The sequence below is a fragment of the Coregonus lavaretus genome, assembly GCF_964263955.1.
Source record: "Coregonus lavaretus genome assembly, chromosome: 26".
Lineage (NCBI taxonomy): Eukaryota > Metazoa > Chordata > Actinopteri > Salmoniformes > Salmonidae > Coregonus > Coregonus lavaretus.
Genome location: NC_140013.1, coordinates 26,079,063 through 26,093,583, shown reverse-complemented (window position 1 = coordinate 26,093,583; position 14,521 = coordinate 26,079,063). Strand labels below are relative to the sequence as shown.

The window sequence follows — 14,521 nt, the reverse complement described above, 5'->3', positions numbered from 1 at the left end:
AGCAGTGGCTTCTTCCTTGCTGAGCGGCCTTTCAGGTTATGTCGATATAGGACTCTTTTTACTGTGGATATAGATACTTTTGTACCTGTTTCCTCAAGCATCTTCACAAGGTCCTTTGCTGTTGTTCTGGGATTGATTTGCACTTTTCGCACCAAAGTATGTTAATCTCTAGGAGACAGAACGCATCTCCTTCCTGAGCGGTATGGCGGCTGCGTGGTCCCATGGTGTTTATACTTGCGTACTATTGTTTGTACAGATGAACGTGGTACCTTCAGGCATTTGGAAATTGCTCCCAAGGATGAACCAGACTTGTGGAGGTCTACACATCTTTTTCTGAGGTCTTGGCTGATTTCTTTTGATTTTCCCATGATGTCAAGCAAAGAGGCACTGAGTTTGAAGGTAGGCCTTGAAATACATCCACAGGTACACCTCCAATTGACTCAAATGTTGTCAATTAGCCTATCAGAAGCTTCTAAAGCCATGGCATCATTTTCTGGAATTTTCCAAGCTGTTTAAAGGCACAGTCAACTTAGTGTATGTAAACTTCTGACCCACTGGAATTGTGATACAGTGAATTATAAGTGAAATAATCTGTCTGTAAACAATTGTTGGAAAAATTAGATGTCCTAACCGACTTGCCAAAACTATAGTTGGTTAACAAGAAATTTGTGGAGTGGTTGAAAAACGAGTTTTAATGACTCCAACCTAAGTGTATGTAAACTTTCGACTTCAACTGTAAATATACATAATACAATGGGTTTTTTCAATGGGTTTGATTCCCACTCACTACTGTAAGGCGCTCTGAATAAGAGTGTCTGCTAAATGACTAAAATGTAAAATATTGTTGCTGTCTGATGAAAACCTCATTTACAAAACAAAAACTTATTAGGAAATTTAATACAATTACCATAATTTTTCTTTAACGAACCAACAATTATAAAACATCAGAAGCTATTCTGAACATATTTTCTTGGTCCTAGAGTCATGAAATGTTCAGAGTACATTGAGGGGAGTTGCTACTTTCAATAAATGAAAAAATTAAATACAAATTTGCCAAAGATTTGTTACAAGGTTTTCATCAGACAGCGACGATATGTAGAATAAATTAGTTATAACCACACTTTCCATGTAAAGACAGGAAAATCTTCTACCCAGTTACATCATGTTAGTATGTACAGTATGTGGTATCAAGTCAATTAGGAATATGTCATCATGTAATGTAGATGTGTGAAGCACAATAAAAGGCTCCTATGTTTTTCAAAACACAACATATCTTCTGACTCCAAGTACCTATTTCTATTATGTTGTAAGGCCCACAACTGTGATGTGACTCCTCAGGCTCAGTAGAGTGTCTCAACAGATCTCCAGTGCTACATTATAGATGGTGTGTCTACATGCGGTCCCTTTTGGACAGCAGACAAACCCAATAGCGCACCTCCGTAGTGTTCCTAACTTTCCAGGGAGGTAGTAGATTCATTAAGATGTCACTACCACTCCCTGCAGTGGCATAGTGCTGTGTGTGTGTGTGTGTGTGTGTGTGTGTGTGTGTGTGTGTGGTGCCCAATACTCTGGCATAGGAGGATCAGTGTGTGACAATGTGAACCTGATCTGGGACACAGTGTCGGTGTGGGGATGAATAATTGATTGGGTTCTTTGAGGTAGAGTCTAGCGACGCTCCAAATGGCTGGATAGACTACAGTGTGTTCCTTTCCTGCCCTTGAAGATTCCCATAAGAACGTCAAAATGTGTTTAATACTGTACAGCCCTCTCTAAAGCAAAACCAATTCCTCCTCATTTATTGTCACAGAGATGCTGTGTTGAGTGACTACACAGCGCCCTCTGTTGGGGGTACAACTCCAGGGAAACCCAGTGAGAGCCATGTAGAGAAGTCAGATCAAAAGAGCACAACACTCAGTTAGATACAACCAGTGCTAAAGGACTTTGATGACCTCGAAACATGGACTAAGACACAGGAAGTCTCATCTTTCATTAGTTTGTCATCTCACTGAAATAAGGTCACAATGATGACAGGCATGATGTCTAGTCAATAACCTTCACTACAGTTTTAAAATCAGATCTGGGCTTTCAGGTGATGAATGTATTGGATTGTCAGTTGTCCACATACCAATAAGTCGTCACTACTGTAGATAAATCATACTTATTTAAGCAGTGAACCCTCTGCACTAAGGGTGAGGGTGTCACTGGACTCAGATACCCCTGAGGTCTGATAGGGAACGGTGATGTCTGTACCCTGCCTGCCCTCTACTAGCTAATATAATGTGAGACCCGATCCAGGTGACCTGTTCAGAGTCATTTATCATGTATACACCCAGATCAATTATTGCAGTTACCTCGACTAACCTGTACCCTTGCACATTGACTCGGTAGCGGTACCTCTTGTATTTAGCCTCGTTATTGTTATTCTATTGTATTACTATTTTTCCTTTAGTTTATTTAGCAAATGTTTCTTACTTTTTTTAAACGCTGCATTGTTGTTTAAGTAATCATTTCACAGTAAGGTCTACACCTGTTGTATTCGGCGCATGTGATAAATCAAATTTGATTTGATTTTGATTTGATGAAGCGATCTGTGTGCTGGGCTCTGAGGTGGCTGAGAGGGTAGAGATGGAGGAATAAAGAAAGGAAGCAGTAGTGTCCACATCTCAAATCAAACCCACATGTGCAAACATGACTAAGGACTTTATTAACCAAATCATTTCCCCTGTAATATCCACAAATAAAAGTGATCTCTTTTATATTTATTCACATTGTGTAATTTTCATAGTGTGACAAAATTATATTTTGGATTTTCCAGCCATTCCTATAATTGTCATAGATCAGTCCCCATGCAGTCATTGGAAAGGTTGAAGAACGTAGTAACAATCTATCTGAGTAGATTGAGTGGACGGCATGGACAGACAGGTTCAGCTTTAATGCAGATATTTTCCTTGGCTCCTCTCGTTATTGAAAAACCGGCAGATACCTAATCATCGATTTGATCACACTGCGACATACAAAATAAATAAATGAAGAAAGCAATATCCTCCTGCAGAGTCTTCTTCTTCGAAATTTTTCTATTTTATATATAATAATAATGACTATAATTATCGTTGATATAAATTCAATAGTATTTTTCTCTGTCAAACTTAAATACATTATTTTGGCAATCTTTATATGGTGTTTAGAATAAAATACTCAAATAGAAAATAAAAAGGAGAAATGAGAGCCAGAAGAGGAAAGAAGGGAGAAAGAACAAAAGAATGAAAGAAAGGAATAGACAGAAAAGAGAGAAGAAGAAAGTAAGAGAAAGAAAGACAGAAAGAATCAAAGTCAGAAATATACAACTTTAGTTGTTGTTGAAAAGTGTCCATCATCATCATCATCATTGTTCCGTGCCAGCTCTCTGTGTAGAGCTGCAGTAGAGTATACAGTCCAAGTCCTGGAGTGTGTAACATAACTCCTTGTGTTATACCAGTGTGTAGGACTTTGCGTAGGGGTTGTTGCTCTGTTTTAAGTGTCCTCTGGAGTCTAGCAGGGACTCCTGTGAGCTGCTGAGCTTGGCGGCCTGCGCCTGGGCCAGGTCTCCGGTGGCCTCACGGCCAGTGGGCTCACGCTGGGGCAGTGTGGAGGCAGTCTCTGGCTGCCACTGCTGCACCTCCCTGGACGTGGGCACCTCCATGGGTGTGGGCTCCAGGAGCGGGGGCCGTTTCAGGGTGCGGCTCTTCTGGGGCTCCAGACATGCCTGGCCCAACGCCCCTGCCTCCCCTCCTCCTCCTTCTCTTCCTCCGTTACCACCATTGGACCCCCGGCCTCCCGACGCAGAGCCACGGTTTAACAGGAAGTCCATGCGTAGGTACGGGGGCAGGTGCACCAGCTCTCCTCCTGAGGGATGAGACCAGAGAGGGGGGTTAGAGGGGTACCCAGTCAGAAAGGTTAGAGGGGTACACTCACTACACTGGGAGGACAATTCTCAATGTCAGCATTACTCTGATACTTTCTATTCCATAGGGGTCTTTTCATAAGGTATGTACTTTCTGCCAGGATATATGGTATATGATAGGAAATCATATGATTTCAGTTTGGATAATGTAATCTAATCTATTATATTGAGTCGGGAGGATACAGATTCTATAAGGATTTCAGGACGGTATCATTTTTTTATGGCTTGGCGACGAGATTACTTATCCTACGATATTGCTGCATTAGCCTGTCAGATTCATATTCAAATCACTTTTCAATTTCTTCAGGACTATCACGTCGAACAGACCTGCACTGCCTACTCTCAAACCCTCCTCATCTGTACCGGGGGTTAACTGAAGCAAAAAGGTGGTTCAAATCTCATTCGGAGACAGATTCTTTGCTGTCCAGGAGCCAGAACAAACCAAGCCTGTGACGTAACCCAAGTGTACGTTTAGTCAATGACACTGCAGCACTTTAAAAGACTTGGGCTTCTCTACACAGTATTCCCCCATGCAGACAGTGAATCACTGGACATGGTTGAGTGGATGATGATACCATCACTTCTGCTGTAAATGTATCTCGTCCACTGAATAAATTACATATTTAATTTAGGAAATTAGATCATCACAAAGACGTAGCCAGAGATGTATGAGTCGTACTAAAGATTTTAGACTTGATTAGGAGTGGTGGGGAGACATGTACTGTTCCATTACTGCTCTAATGGATGTCTTCAATACTAATCTTTCAGAGGCCACAGAGATCAGCAGGCTTCAGTGACTGGCCTTTTCTATGCCAAATCACTATCCCCCACGACCATCACCGCCACCACCACCACCACACAGAGGAGGACTGGCCCATCTATGTAGATTGTATCCTACATGTGACCTTAGTGACTGAATCCCAGAGTTCGCAGGGAGCATGCATAATTTACTGTGTATATAATAGGCTTTATTAAAACCAGTAAAGATGATAAATGGCAACCAGCTTTAATTGAATTAAATATAGATTTAAGCTTTTCTTTGGGAGCTCATTGGGAATTTATTTAGCTGAAAGTTGCAGGGCGTAGGTAATGGCACAACTTGTATCCGCTACACAATAATGATTCCCAGCCATGCAATAAGTCTCTAAGCTGGGGGGTTTGATGTATATGAGTGTTTTAACATTTTGTGTGCCCAAGTCGATCTGTGCTGCTGGGGAAGGAGCTGTTCTCATTTTCTGTAATCTGGCCTTCCAATGAGCTTCCACAACTACCCACACATTGGTAAACAGACAGACACATCGCGTGTGCACGCATGCACACACCCACACACACCCAAACACACAGAGACACCTTGGATTGTTTAAAGGCCCATCACATGTTGACTACTCAGCACAAGAAACAGTGTTGCAGTAAATGTTTATGAGCTGAGAACCTCAAGATCATCCTCTTTGATTGGCTCCCTACAGTAATTGTACAGGACAGACTGTTTATGAGAGGTCACACAGATCGTTGCCCAATGTTTCCATCCAGTTTGCCCCAATGACTCTATGGTCACACACACACACACACACACACAAAGAAATGACCTTGCCAAATCCCACACGTAGTGGATACACGTAATGTCAAAGTCATGACCCCAGGTTGACCTACTGTATCAGTATCAGCTGTGTGTGATTGTGATTGACAAATGTCAGAGTAACAGGAGAGAGGGCTGTGCCCTCCTGTGTGTCCCTGTGTGACTGACAGATGAGGTCGCAGTGTCAACTCAGGGCAAAGGTACATTATTACAGAAGGGGGGGGGGGCAGTGGGCCACAGACAGACAGACAGACACTATTGTATGTCATCATCAACATGTATGCTTTATATTGAAGATTGCCTTTTTTCTTGAGGATTCTGATCATACTGACACTCACTGGGCAAAAACACCCTAAAAAGGAACTGTGTTCAAACTAACATGTGTGAATTCCACAGTGTGTGCCACAACAGAGCTGGCTAATGGTATTACAGACTGGTAACAACGGTCTTCAACAGGGACTTACTGTAGAAACCTCTAAAGCTTGTCTATGTGTCGCTGGTGTCGCCCAGCTCCCGCTGGATGAAAGTAACACCAGGGTTAGCACGACGCTACAACAGGCTCTGCGTCTGAAAGACCGATATCACACTGAACGTCTTTATTGTGGTAGTAAAGTGCTGTTTTGTATTGACAGACAATAGCTTTAGATTGGATTGACAGATTGCCTCTACTTGCCCTCAGCTGACGGTTTAAGCCTCCCGCTGGCTGATGACTGTGGGCAGCTGGCTCGTGTACGCACCATGAAAACATAATGAGGGACGGAAACTCAAGACCCAGCTCAGATAGCCAAAACCTGTCTACCTCGTCTCACTCACCCCAGCCCAGCTCCTGCCTCCAGACACCATCAACAACTAGCTAGTCTTCATACCCCTAGCCCAGACTGACAACACGGCAGGCCAGGACTCGCTAAACGCACGATATACAATCTGTCTCTGTGTGTGTGTATGTTTTACAAAAAGTATTTGAAGAATGTGTATTTCCTCATGTCTATGTATTTCAACCCAGTCTGTTTGGTCTGTCCACAAGCTGTGCCAAACAGTGGTACCAATAGGAACGGGAGGTGAGGAGCAGCAGGTCATATGAGGCCAACCTGGGAGAGGATAGTTTCAGAAAGACGAATAGCCTGACAGACGGACAGCTCCTCCATGTGCAGACATTTCTGCAGAGCGCTGAAGATGAATACAGCACTGTGAGAGGGGTATTACTGGGTTTTAATAGTGTTTGTACTTCATCAAGCATTAACAGCATGCCAGAGGGGTTATCTGAGGAAGTGTATCTCATGATCATGATCATTATTTTGCAATAGGCGTTTTGTAATATGCTGTGTTAAAACTTAACTTTGAACAAGCCCAGAGATCTATGGAAGTTACAGTAGTAATGTTGTGGCCCAAGGCCTAATTGGACCAGAACTGAACTGCTATCTATAGCAGTGTTTTCCAGCTCCGGTCCTCGAGTACCCCCAACAGCACACATTTGTGTTGTTGCCCCAGACAGAAACACCTGATTCAACTTGTCAAGGGCTTGATGATTAGTAGAATCAGGTGTGCTTCTCCAGGGCCACAACAAAAATATGTACTGTTGGGGGTACTGGAGGACCGGAGTTGGAAATCACTGATCTAGAGTAATGCGGAAAATAATACATCATAATGTAGTTTCAGTAAGGTTTGAACTGTACTGTGTGTGTGTGTGTGTGTGTGTGTATGTGTTTGTATGTCTGTGTGTGTTCTGTATATGAGTGCTGCCTTCTCCTCACCCGGTCTGTGGGCCTTGGGTGCGGCCATGTTCATGACCCGGCTGACGTCCTGAGGCTTGGGCGGGGAGGCGGTGAACCTGCAGATGCCTGACTCGGACGGCGTGCTGGACGTCAGGCTGTCTGTGTAGTCGTTGGTGCCGGCCGTCATTTGCTCCGAGGAGGTGTCAGAGATGAAGCACTCTGTGATGGTGAACTTAGCGTGCCGCAGATGCTCCTCCATCTTGGCGTGCTCGTAGGCCCGGGCCAGCTCCTCGTACGTGGACGACGCGCTCTCTGTCGACACCATGCTGCTCCGCGCGCGGTCTGAGTAGTCACACACACACACACACACACACACACACACACACACACACACACACACACACACACACACACACACACACACACACACACACACACACACACAACATCCATTATAGTATATGCACATAGCTGAAATTTCCTAAGATATATAGGAAATATCTTAAAACATACCGTGAGCACTCTGACCCTTCCACGTACAGTAGTAGTGGTCTCCCCTTTGCTGCAGACTAATGTTGTATGTGAGACATAGGGTCAGTCCAGTACCTGTGTCCTGCGATGGGCTGACACTGTAGCTGTCGCTCTCCTTGTCTACAGAGCCGGCGGCATTCGGTGTGGGCAGTCTCCAGTCTGTGCTCAGGGTGTGGGAGGAGGTGGGAGGTTGGGGCCGGTTCAGGGTCCACTGGCTGGCGTAGCGGTTCCTGCTGGCTGCAGGGCCTGCTTTGGCAGTGCGGCGTGCTGTGGGGTCTGTGGGTGAAAGGGCCAAGGTCATTACTGGTGATAGGCCTAGGCAGTGTCAGATATGGCAACCTATCCCCTATGTAGTGCACTACTTTTGACCAGTGTCCATATGGAATAGGGTGTCATTTCGGACATACCACTGAAGAGCTACTAGACAGTAAATTGCATACTATATATTGAGTTTTAATTGTCTGTGTATCAAATTACACAAACATCTATTGATCATTAATAATTAATAGGTTTGAAATTACAGTATCATCCTAACCTTTCACAGTAGATATAATATTCCCCAAAGACAAAAATAGTATCATATTCGGTCTGACCCAGACATTTAACCTACTGTGCTATGCATCAATGGCACCAAATCAGAATGTCCCTTTAGAACAGCCATGATTAGATCCGGCCTGGAGAAGCCAGAGAAGAATAGCAGTGGTAATAGTAGTAGGTAGTAGCAATTCCATCAGTAATTCCAACACTCTGGATAGATGTGGCTGAGTCAGCAGATAAGGTTCAAGCCCACTGTGCTTATTTTTTTGGCCCACAGTGCCTCCTGGCCAGCTTCAATGACCCCAATCAGGTGGAGCCAGAGGCCTCTCCACTCTTCATCAGTTCAACTTTACTGAAGCTCAGCAGCAGAAGAGCCTCCATAGGCCACTGTGCAGCCACTGCCTTGGCTCACAATGCTCTGGGCTGTGGGCTCTGTAAGGGGATCTGAGGGTTGAAACTATGATAAGCTGAAAATTCTGGTTTGCTTAGAATGGATTTGGGATCAGGGTATGTGGATACCTGGAGGAGCTATTGTTTATAAAAACTCTAGAGTCTAAACACTGATTGGAGGACTGGGGTCCAGTTACAGGCACCTGAGAGAGAAATATGTACAATGATGCTTGGATTGAATGCAACTATATCAAAAAATATTAATCTTGACAAAGAGCATTCTCTTATTTCACATAACTACAACCAAATAAACACTGAATTGCCCCTATTCCTCCAGGGGACGACATTAGGCTAGTAGCTTACTGTACGTCAGAGTAAAGGTGGTGAGGGGTGGGATATAGAGGTGATTAAATAGGTAAGGCTCTTACTGGTTCCAGGCCGGGCGTCGGAGACGTCCACCAGTGGGCCGGTGGCCTGCGACAGGGACTGGTAGTGGACTGTGTGCGTGACAGTGGATGACTTCTGTTTGGACGTCTCCCCAAAGTCATTATCAGTCAGCAGCACCGTCGACCTGTCGTCTGACAGACAGAAAACAGGGAGGAAGACAATGAGTTGTTAGAAAAGATGATCAAATATAACATGCAAGGGATAAGCATACTGTAAGCTGGCGGGGATGACAGGGGTCTCACCGATAGTCTCCATTGTATCTCTCTCCTCGATGAGCAGCTGGGCTCGGGGGATGTCGATGTGCATTCTCATGGTCTGCTGCTTGTTCGATGTGTCTGGTGTCCGTGTGTTTTTACTAGGAGATAGAAATGTCAGTTAGGAGGTATTGTTTGCAAGTATTCAGTCATAGTTTTAAAGTAACTGTCCATTGAAAATATAACTTTTAAAAGCCCATATTTTGTCAACTCATACCCAAATAATGTTGTTGACTCATCCTATACACGTATTTGTGGCCAAAGTATAAATTGGAGAAAAAACACTTCAAAAACATACCTCAAACTTGTATCTCAAACAGACCGTTTCAAAAATACTTGCTATTTCCTCTTACAGTATGTCATACTCCTGAGGAGGATGAGCTGGCCAATCAGCGATCTGATCGCATTAATATTTTTAATGACTGGTATACTCCCACACCATTCTGTTGTCGGGGTACGCCCACACCATTCCAACACAGAAAAGTTTTTTTTTTTAAACATAATACATTTTGGAAGGGAAACTATTTCACTCATATTGTAAGTAATTATAGGTAATATTTCATAGAAATCTGGAAACACTGGACAGTTAATTTAAAGTATTTTATGATTCCTATCTAAAGTTAAGATGTATTCCTCTTCACATACCTCATCAGCATTTCTGCCAGGCTTTTTGCATCTGTGAAGTCAGCATATAGTAAATTAGTAACAATGCAGAGTAGTGGTTGTCAAAAGCTAACATATTAAAATCATAAGCACCAAGCCAATATCCTAGATGTGCAAAACTAGAACATTAGTGTGGGCAAATTAAAAGTGGAACACTAGATCTGATCAGACTAAACTGATAGCCTCTTAATTACATAATGAAAGTCAATAGTCACAATTCTACTGGCTCTGCTCAGGTTAATTGATCCTCACTCTCTTGATCATGAAGCATACAGCTCTAAAAAGTGCTTGAGTGTTATTGAGTGCCTTGTTTCTATTGTGTGAGTGCGCGTGTGTACGTGTGTGTGCGTGTGTTCTGACTCACCGCGTAGCCTCTTGAGCCTCTGCTCCCTCCTCCTCCTCTTCAGCACCATCAGGAGGATGAAGACCATGATAGCAGCCACCAGGATGCAGGTGATGGTCACCATCATCTTCAGCCCCTCGTTGCCTGACATGTTGTCTGTGATGGGGTCCACTGTCTTCAACAGAGGAGGGATGGTGCCTGCGGAGGAAGGAAACAGATAAGCTTGGGGAACATACCATCCAGAGTATCAGGCATGACTATTTAAAGATGCACCACCAGGGTTGGAACTTGGGAGGACTAAGAATCGTAGTCAAATATGTGTCTTTGGAAGGCCTTCTTTGGAATATGAAATTATCACGGTTTAGGAAAAAAAATTGTCATCCTAGAAGACCATTGATCTGAACTCACTTCCATCCGCATTGAGCGTGGCGAATGTGATCTTCTTCTCGGCGGAGCCGGCGCTGTTGACCACCTTCATCTGCAGCTCGTACCAGGTGGCCTCCGCCAGGTCGTACAGGATGTAGCTCTTGGTTAGGGAGGTGCGCTGAGCCGTGGTCCACGTTGCCGTGTCCACCGGACGATACTCCAGGGTGAACGAGGTGATTGGGCAGCCACCATTGTTCCACCCAATTAGATTGAGCCTGACCCGGGTGGAGTTGATGCTGGCAAACAGCTCGTGTTCTTTGGCAAACTGGGGCTCTGGAAAGAAGAGGGGTGAAGAGATTAGATGTAGACTTCTAAGGATGCCTGTAACATTTTATTCATGAACCAAATCAGGTCACATAATAATTGAGCAAGTTTGAGGAATTGCTTGATAAAGCTTTAGATAGGACTATTGAGTTAGAGTCTGTTCTAAGGGGACATTGGTGAGGTGGAGATGCTATAGAGCAGAGATGGGCAACATTGATGGGGTGGGGGCCACTAAAAAGTTGCTTGCAGGTCTGCGTACCCACATGTGCATACACACACACACACACACACACCCCACCACCACATTGCGAACAAAACATTTTAGCAGCCCCCCTCTTGACAGCGGACAGAATTTTTCTATGTTTTAGAGTTAATTTCGTGCAATTCTACACATTTTGCCATGGGGCGTATAGAAAATGTTGCAGTTTTATAACTCATTTATTGCAATTCTACTCCTTTTTCCATGGGGCGGAGAGGAAAATTAGCCGTTTTACATTTTGCCATAGAGTGGAGAGAAATGTTTTTAGTTTTTAATGTGATATCTAAGTGGGATTGACTAACAAAATCAATGGGGGCCCCTCGGCCGGTAATTCGACCATGATTACTAAGTTTAGATAGCTGGCCGCTAGACTAACTTACCAATCTAAAAAATGTTAGCTGACATGGGCTAATTGAGTGACTATCAGTGACTGACATAACAAGAGAAAAACTGCTGATGCACAACCAAATTTCAAAATTGCACCTTGTGTATTATACTATTCTAACTTGCAACAGTAAGTTGAGAACCCGACTGAGTAAAAAAATATACAGTGGGGAGAACAAGTATTTGATACACTGCCGATTTTGCAGGTTTTCTTACTTACAAAGCATGTAGAGGTCGGTAATTTTTATCATAGTTACACTTCAACTGTGAGAGACGGAATCTAAAACAAAAATCCAGAAAATCACATTGTATGATTTTTAAGTAATTCATTTGCATTTTATTGCATGACATAAGTATTTGATCACCTACCAACCAGTAAGAATTCCGGCTCTCACAGACCTGTTAGTTTTTCTTTAAGAAACCCTCCTGTTCTCCACTCATTACCTGTATTAACTGCACCTGTTTGAAACTCGTTACCTGTATAAAAGACACCTGTCCACGCACTCAATCAAACAGACTCCAACCTCTCCACAATGGCCAAGACCAGAGAGCTGTGTAAGGACATCAGGGATAAAATTGTAGACCTGCACAAGGCTTGGATGGGCTACAGGACAATAGGCAAGCAGCTTGGTGAGAAGGCAACAACTGTTGGCGCAATTATTAGAAAATGGAAGAAGTTCAAGATGACGGTCAATCACCCTCCGTCTGGGGCTCCATGCAAGATCTCACCTCGTGGGGCATCAATGATCATGAGGAAGGTGAGGGATCAGCCCAGAACTACACGGCAGGACCTGGTCAATGACCTGAAGAGAGCTGGGACCACAGTCTTAAAGAAAACCATTAGTAACACACTACGCCGTCATGGATTAAAATCCTGCAGCGCACGCAAGGTCCCCCTGCTCAAGCCAGCGCATGTCCAGGCCCGTCTGAAGTTTGCCAATGACCATCTGGATGATCCAGAGGAGGAATGGGAGAAGGTCATGTGGTCTGATGAGACAAAAGTAGAGCTTTTTGGTCTAAACTCCACTCGCCGTGTTTGGAGGAAGAAGAAGGATGAGTACAACCCCAAGAACACCATCCCAACCGTGAAGCATGGAGGTGGAAACATCATTCTTTGGGGATGCTTTTCTGCAAAGGGGACAGGACGACTGCACCGTATTGAGGGGAGGATGGGTGGGGCCATGTATTGCGAGATCTTGGCCAACAACCTCCTTCCCTCAGTAAGAGCATTGAAGATGGGTCGTGGCTGGGTCTTCCAGCATGACAACGACACGCAACACACAGCCAGGGCAACTAAGGAGTGGCTCCGTAAGAAGCATCTCAAGGTCCTGGAGTGGCTTAGCCAGTCTCCAAACCTGAACCCAATAGAAAACTTTTGGAGGGAGCTGAAAGTCCGTATTGCCCAGCGATAGCCCCGAAACCTGAAGGATCTGGAGAAGGTCTGTATGGAGGAGTGGGCCAAAATCCCTGCTGCAGTGTGTGCAAACCTGGTCAAGACCTACAGGAAACATATGATCTCCGTAATTGCAAACAAAGGTTTCTGTACCAAATATTAAGTTCTGCTTTTCTGATGTATCAAATACTTATACATTTACATTTTAGTCATTTAGCAGACACTCTTATCCAGAGCGACTTACAGTTAGTGAATACATTTTTATTTTATTTTTATACTGGCCCCCCATGGGAATCGAACCCACAACCCTGGCGTTGCAAACGCCATGCTCTATCAACTGAGCTACATCCCTGCCGGCCATTCCCTCCCCTACCCTGGACGACGCTGGGCCAATTGTGCGCCGCCCATGAGTCTCCCGGTCGCGGCCGGCTGCGACAGAGCCTGGATTCGAACCAGGATCTCTAGTGGCACAGTTAGCACTGCGATGCAGTGCCTTAGACCACTGCGCCACTCAGGAGACGTATGTCATGCAATAAAATGCAAATTAATTACTTAAAAATCATACAATATGATTTTCTGGATTTTTGTTTTAGATTCCGTCTCTCACAGTTGAAGTGTACCTATAATAAAAATTACCGACCTCTACATGCTTTGTAAGTAAGAAAACCTGCAAAATCGGCAGTGTATCAAATACTTGTTCTCCCCACTGTATATAATTTTTTTAATCCGAGGGCCAGTTGCCCATCCCTGCTATAGAGACTCTACCTTTTCCGTGGGTCTTTGCTTCAATGATCTCACTGATGCGTCCGGGGCCCACTCCGTTCTGAGCAGTCAGGGTGAACTTGTACCAGGTGCCACACTTCAGGTTCTCCAGACGGTACGAGCGCTCGCTAGGGCTGATTGGAAAGCTGCCCCACTGCTCACTGTTGTCCTCGGAGTACTGCAGGATGTAGCCTAGAGAGAGAGAAAGAGGAAAAGATGGAGACGGAGGGACAAAGATAGAGCATTACTGTAACATTTCTCCCAACATACTCCAAGTTAATCTAGTATTTGCACTTCCCTTACAACAGATTGTTCAGTGTTAGACATGGGCTAAATACCGATAAACATGCCATTGAGATTGATTAACATTATATGTAACATAAGGCAGGACAACAGCACCTGATCAAAGCCACGATTCACTCTACACGGATAACAGGAAAATAAGGCACTGTATTGTGGTAAGTGCAAGGACTAGACAACATCATTTGACTCGTGACATGAAAACAAATACCATAGGAAATCATCCTGGACATCCCTTAAAATCTCTTTTAAAAAGCTTGAGAGGCCAGAAGCACCATGTTGTGTTCCAGTGATGACCAGCTATGATAAATCATCAGTGCTACTCCTTCTGTGATTGGCC

General features: G+C 44.2%; 1 protein-coding gene across 1 annotated transcript in view; it reads right to left on the bottom strand.

The window, feature by feature from the left end:
• Positions 1–3,466: 3,466 nt before the first annotated feature.
• Positions 3,467–14,521, bottom strand: part of LOC311101889 (cell adhesion molecule DSCAM-like) — a gene marked incomplete at both ends in the record, with an annotated part of 190,179 nt that continues 179,124 nt past the window's right edge. Inside the window, 9 exons of the mRNA XM_084143124.1 lie at positions 3,467–3,777; positions 7,268–7,570; positions 7,835–8,035; positions 9,115–9,264; positions 9,376–9,488; positions 10,033–10,063; positions 10,415–10,591; positions 10,802–11,092; positions 13,885–14,073. Coding sequence (XP_083999250.1) covers positions 3,467–3,777; positions 7,268–7,570; positions 7,835–8,035; positions 9,115–9,264; positions 9,376–9,488; positions 10,033–10,063; positions 10,415–10,591; positions 10,802–11,092; positions 13,885–14,073 — 1,766 coding nt within the window. The remainder of the gene's footprint in view (positions 3,778–7,267; positions 7,571–7,834; positions 8,036–9,114; positions 9,265–9,375; positions 9,489–10,032; positions 10,064–10,414; positions 10,592–10,801; positions 11,093–13,884; positions 14,074–14,521) is intronic.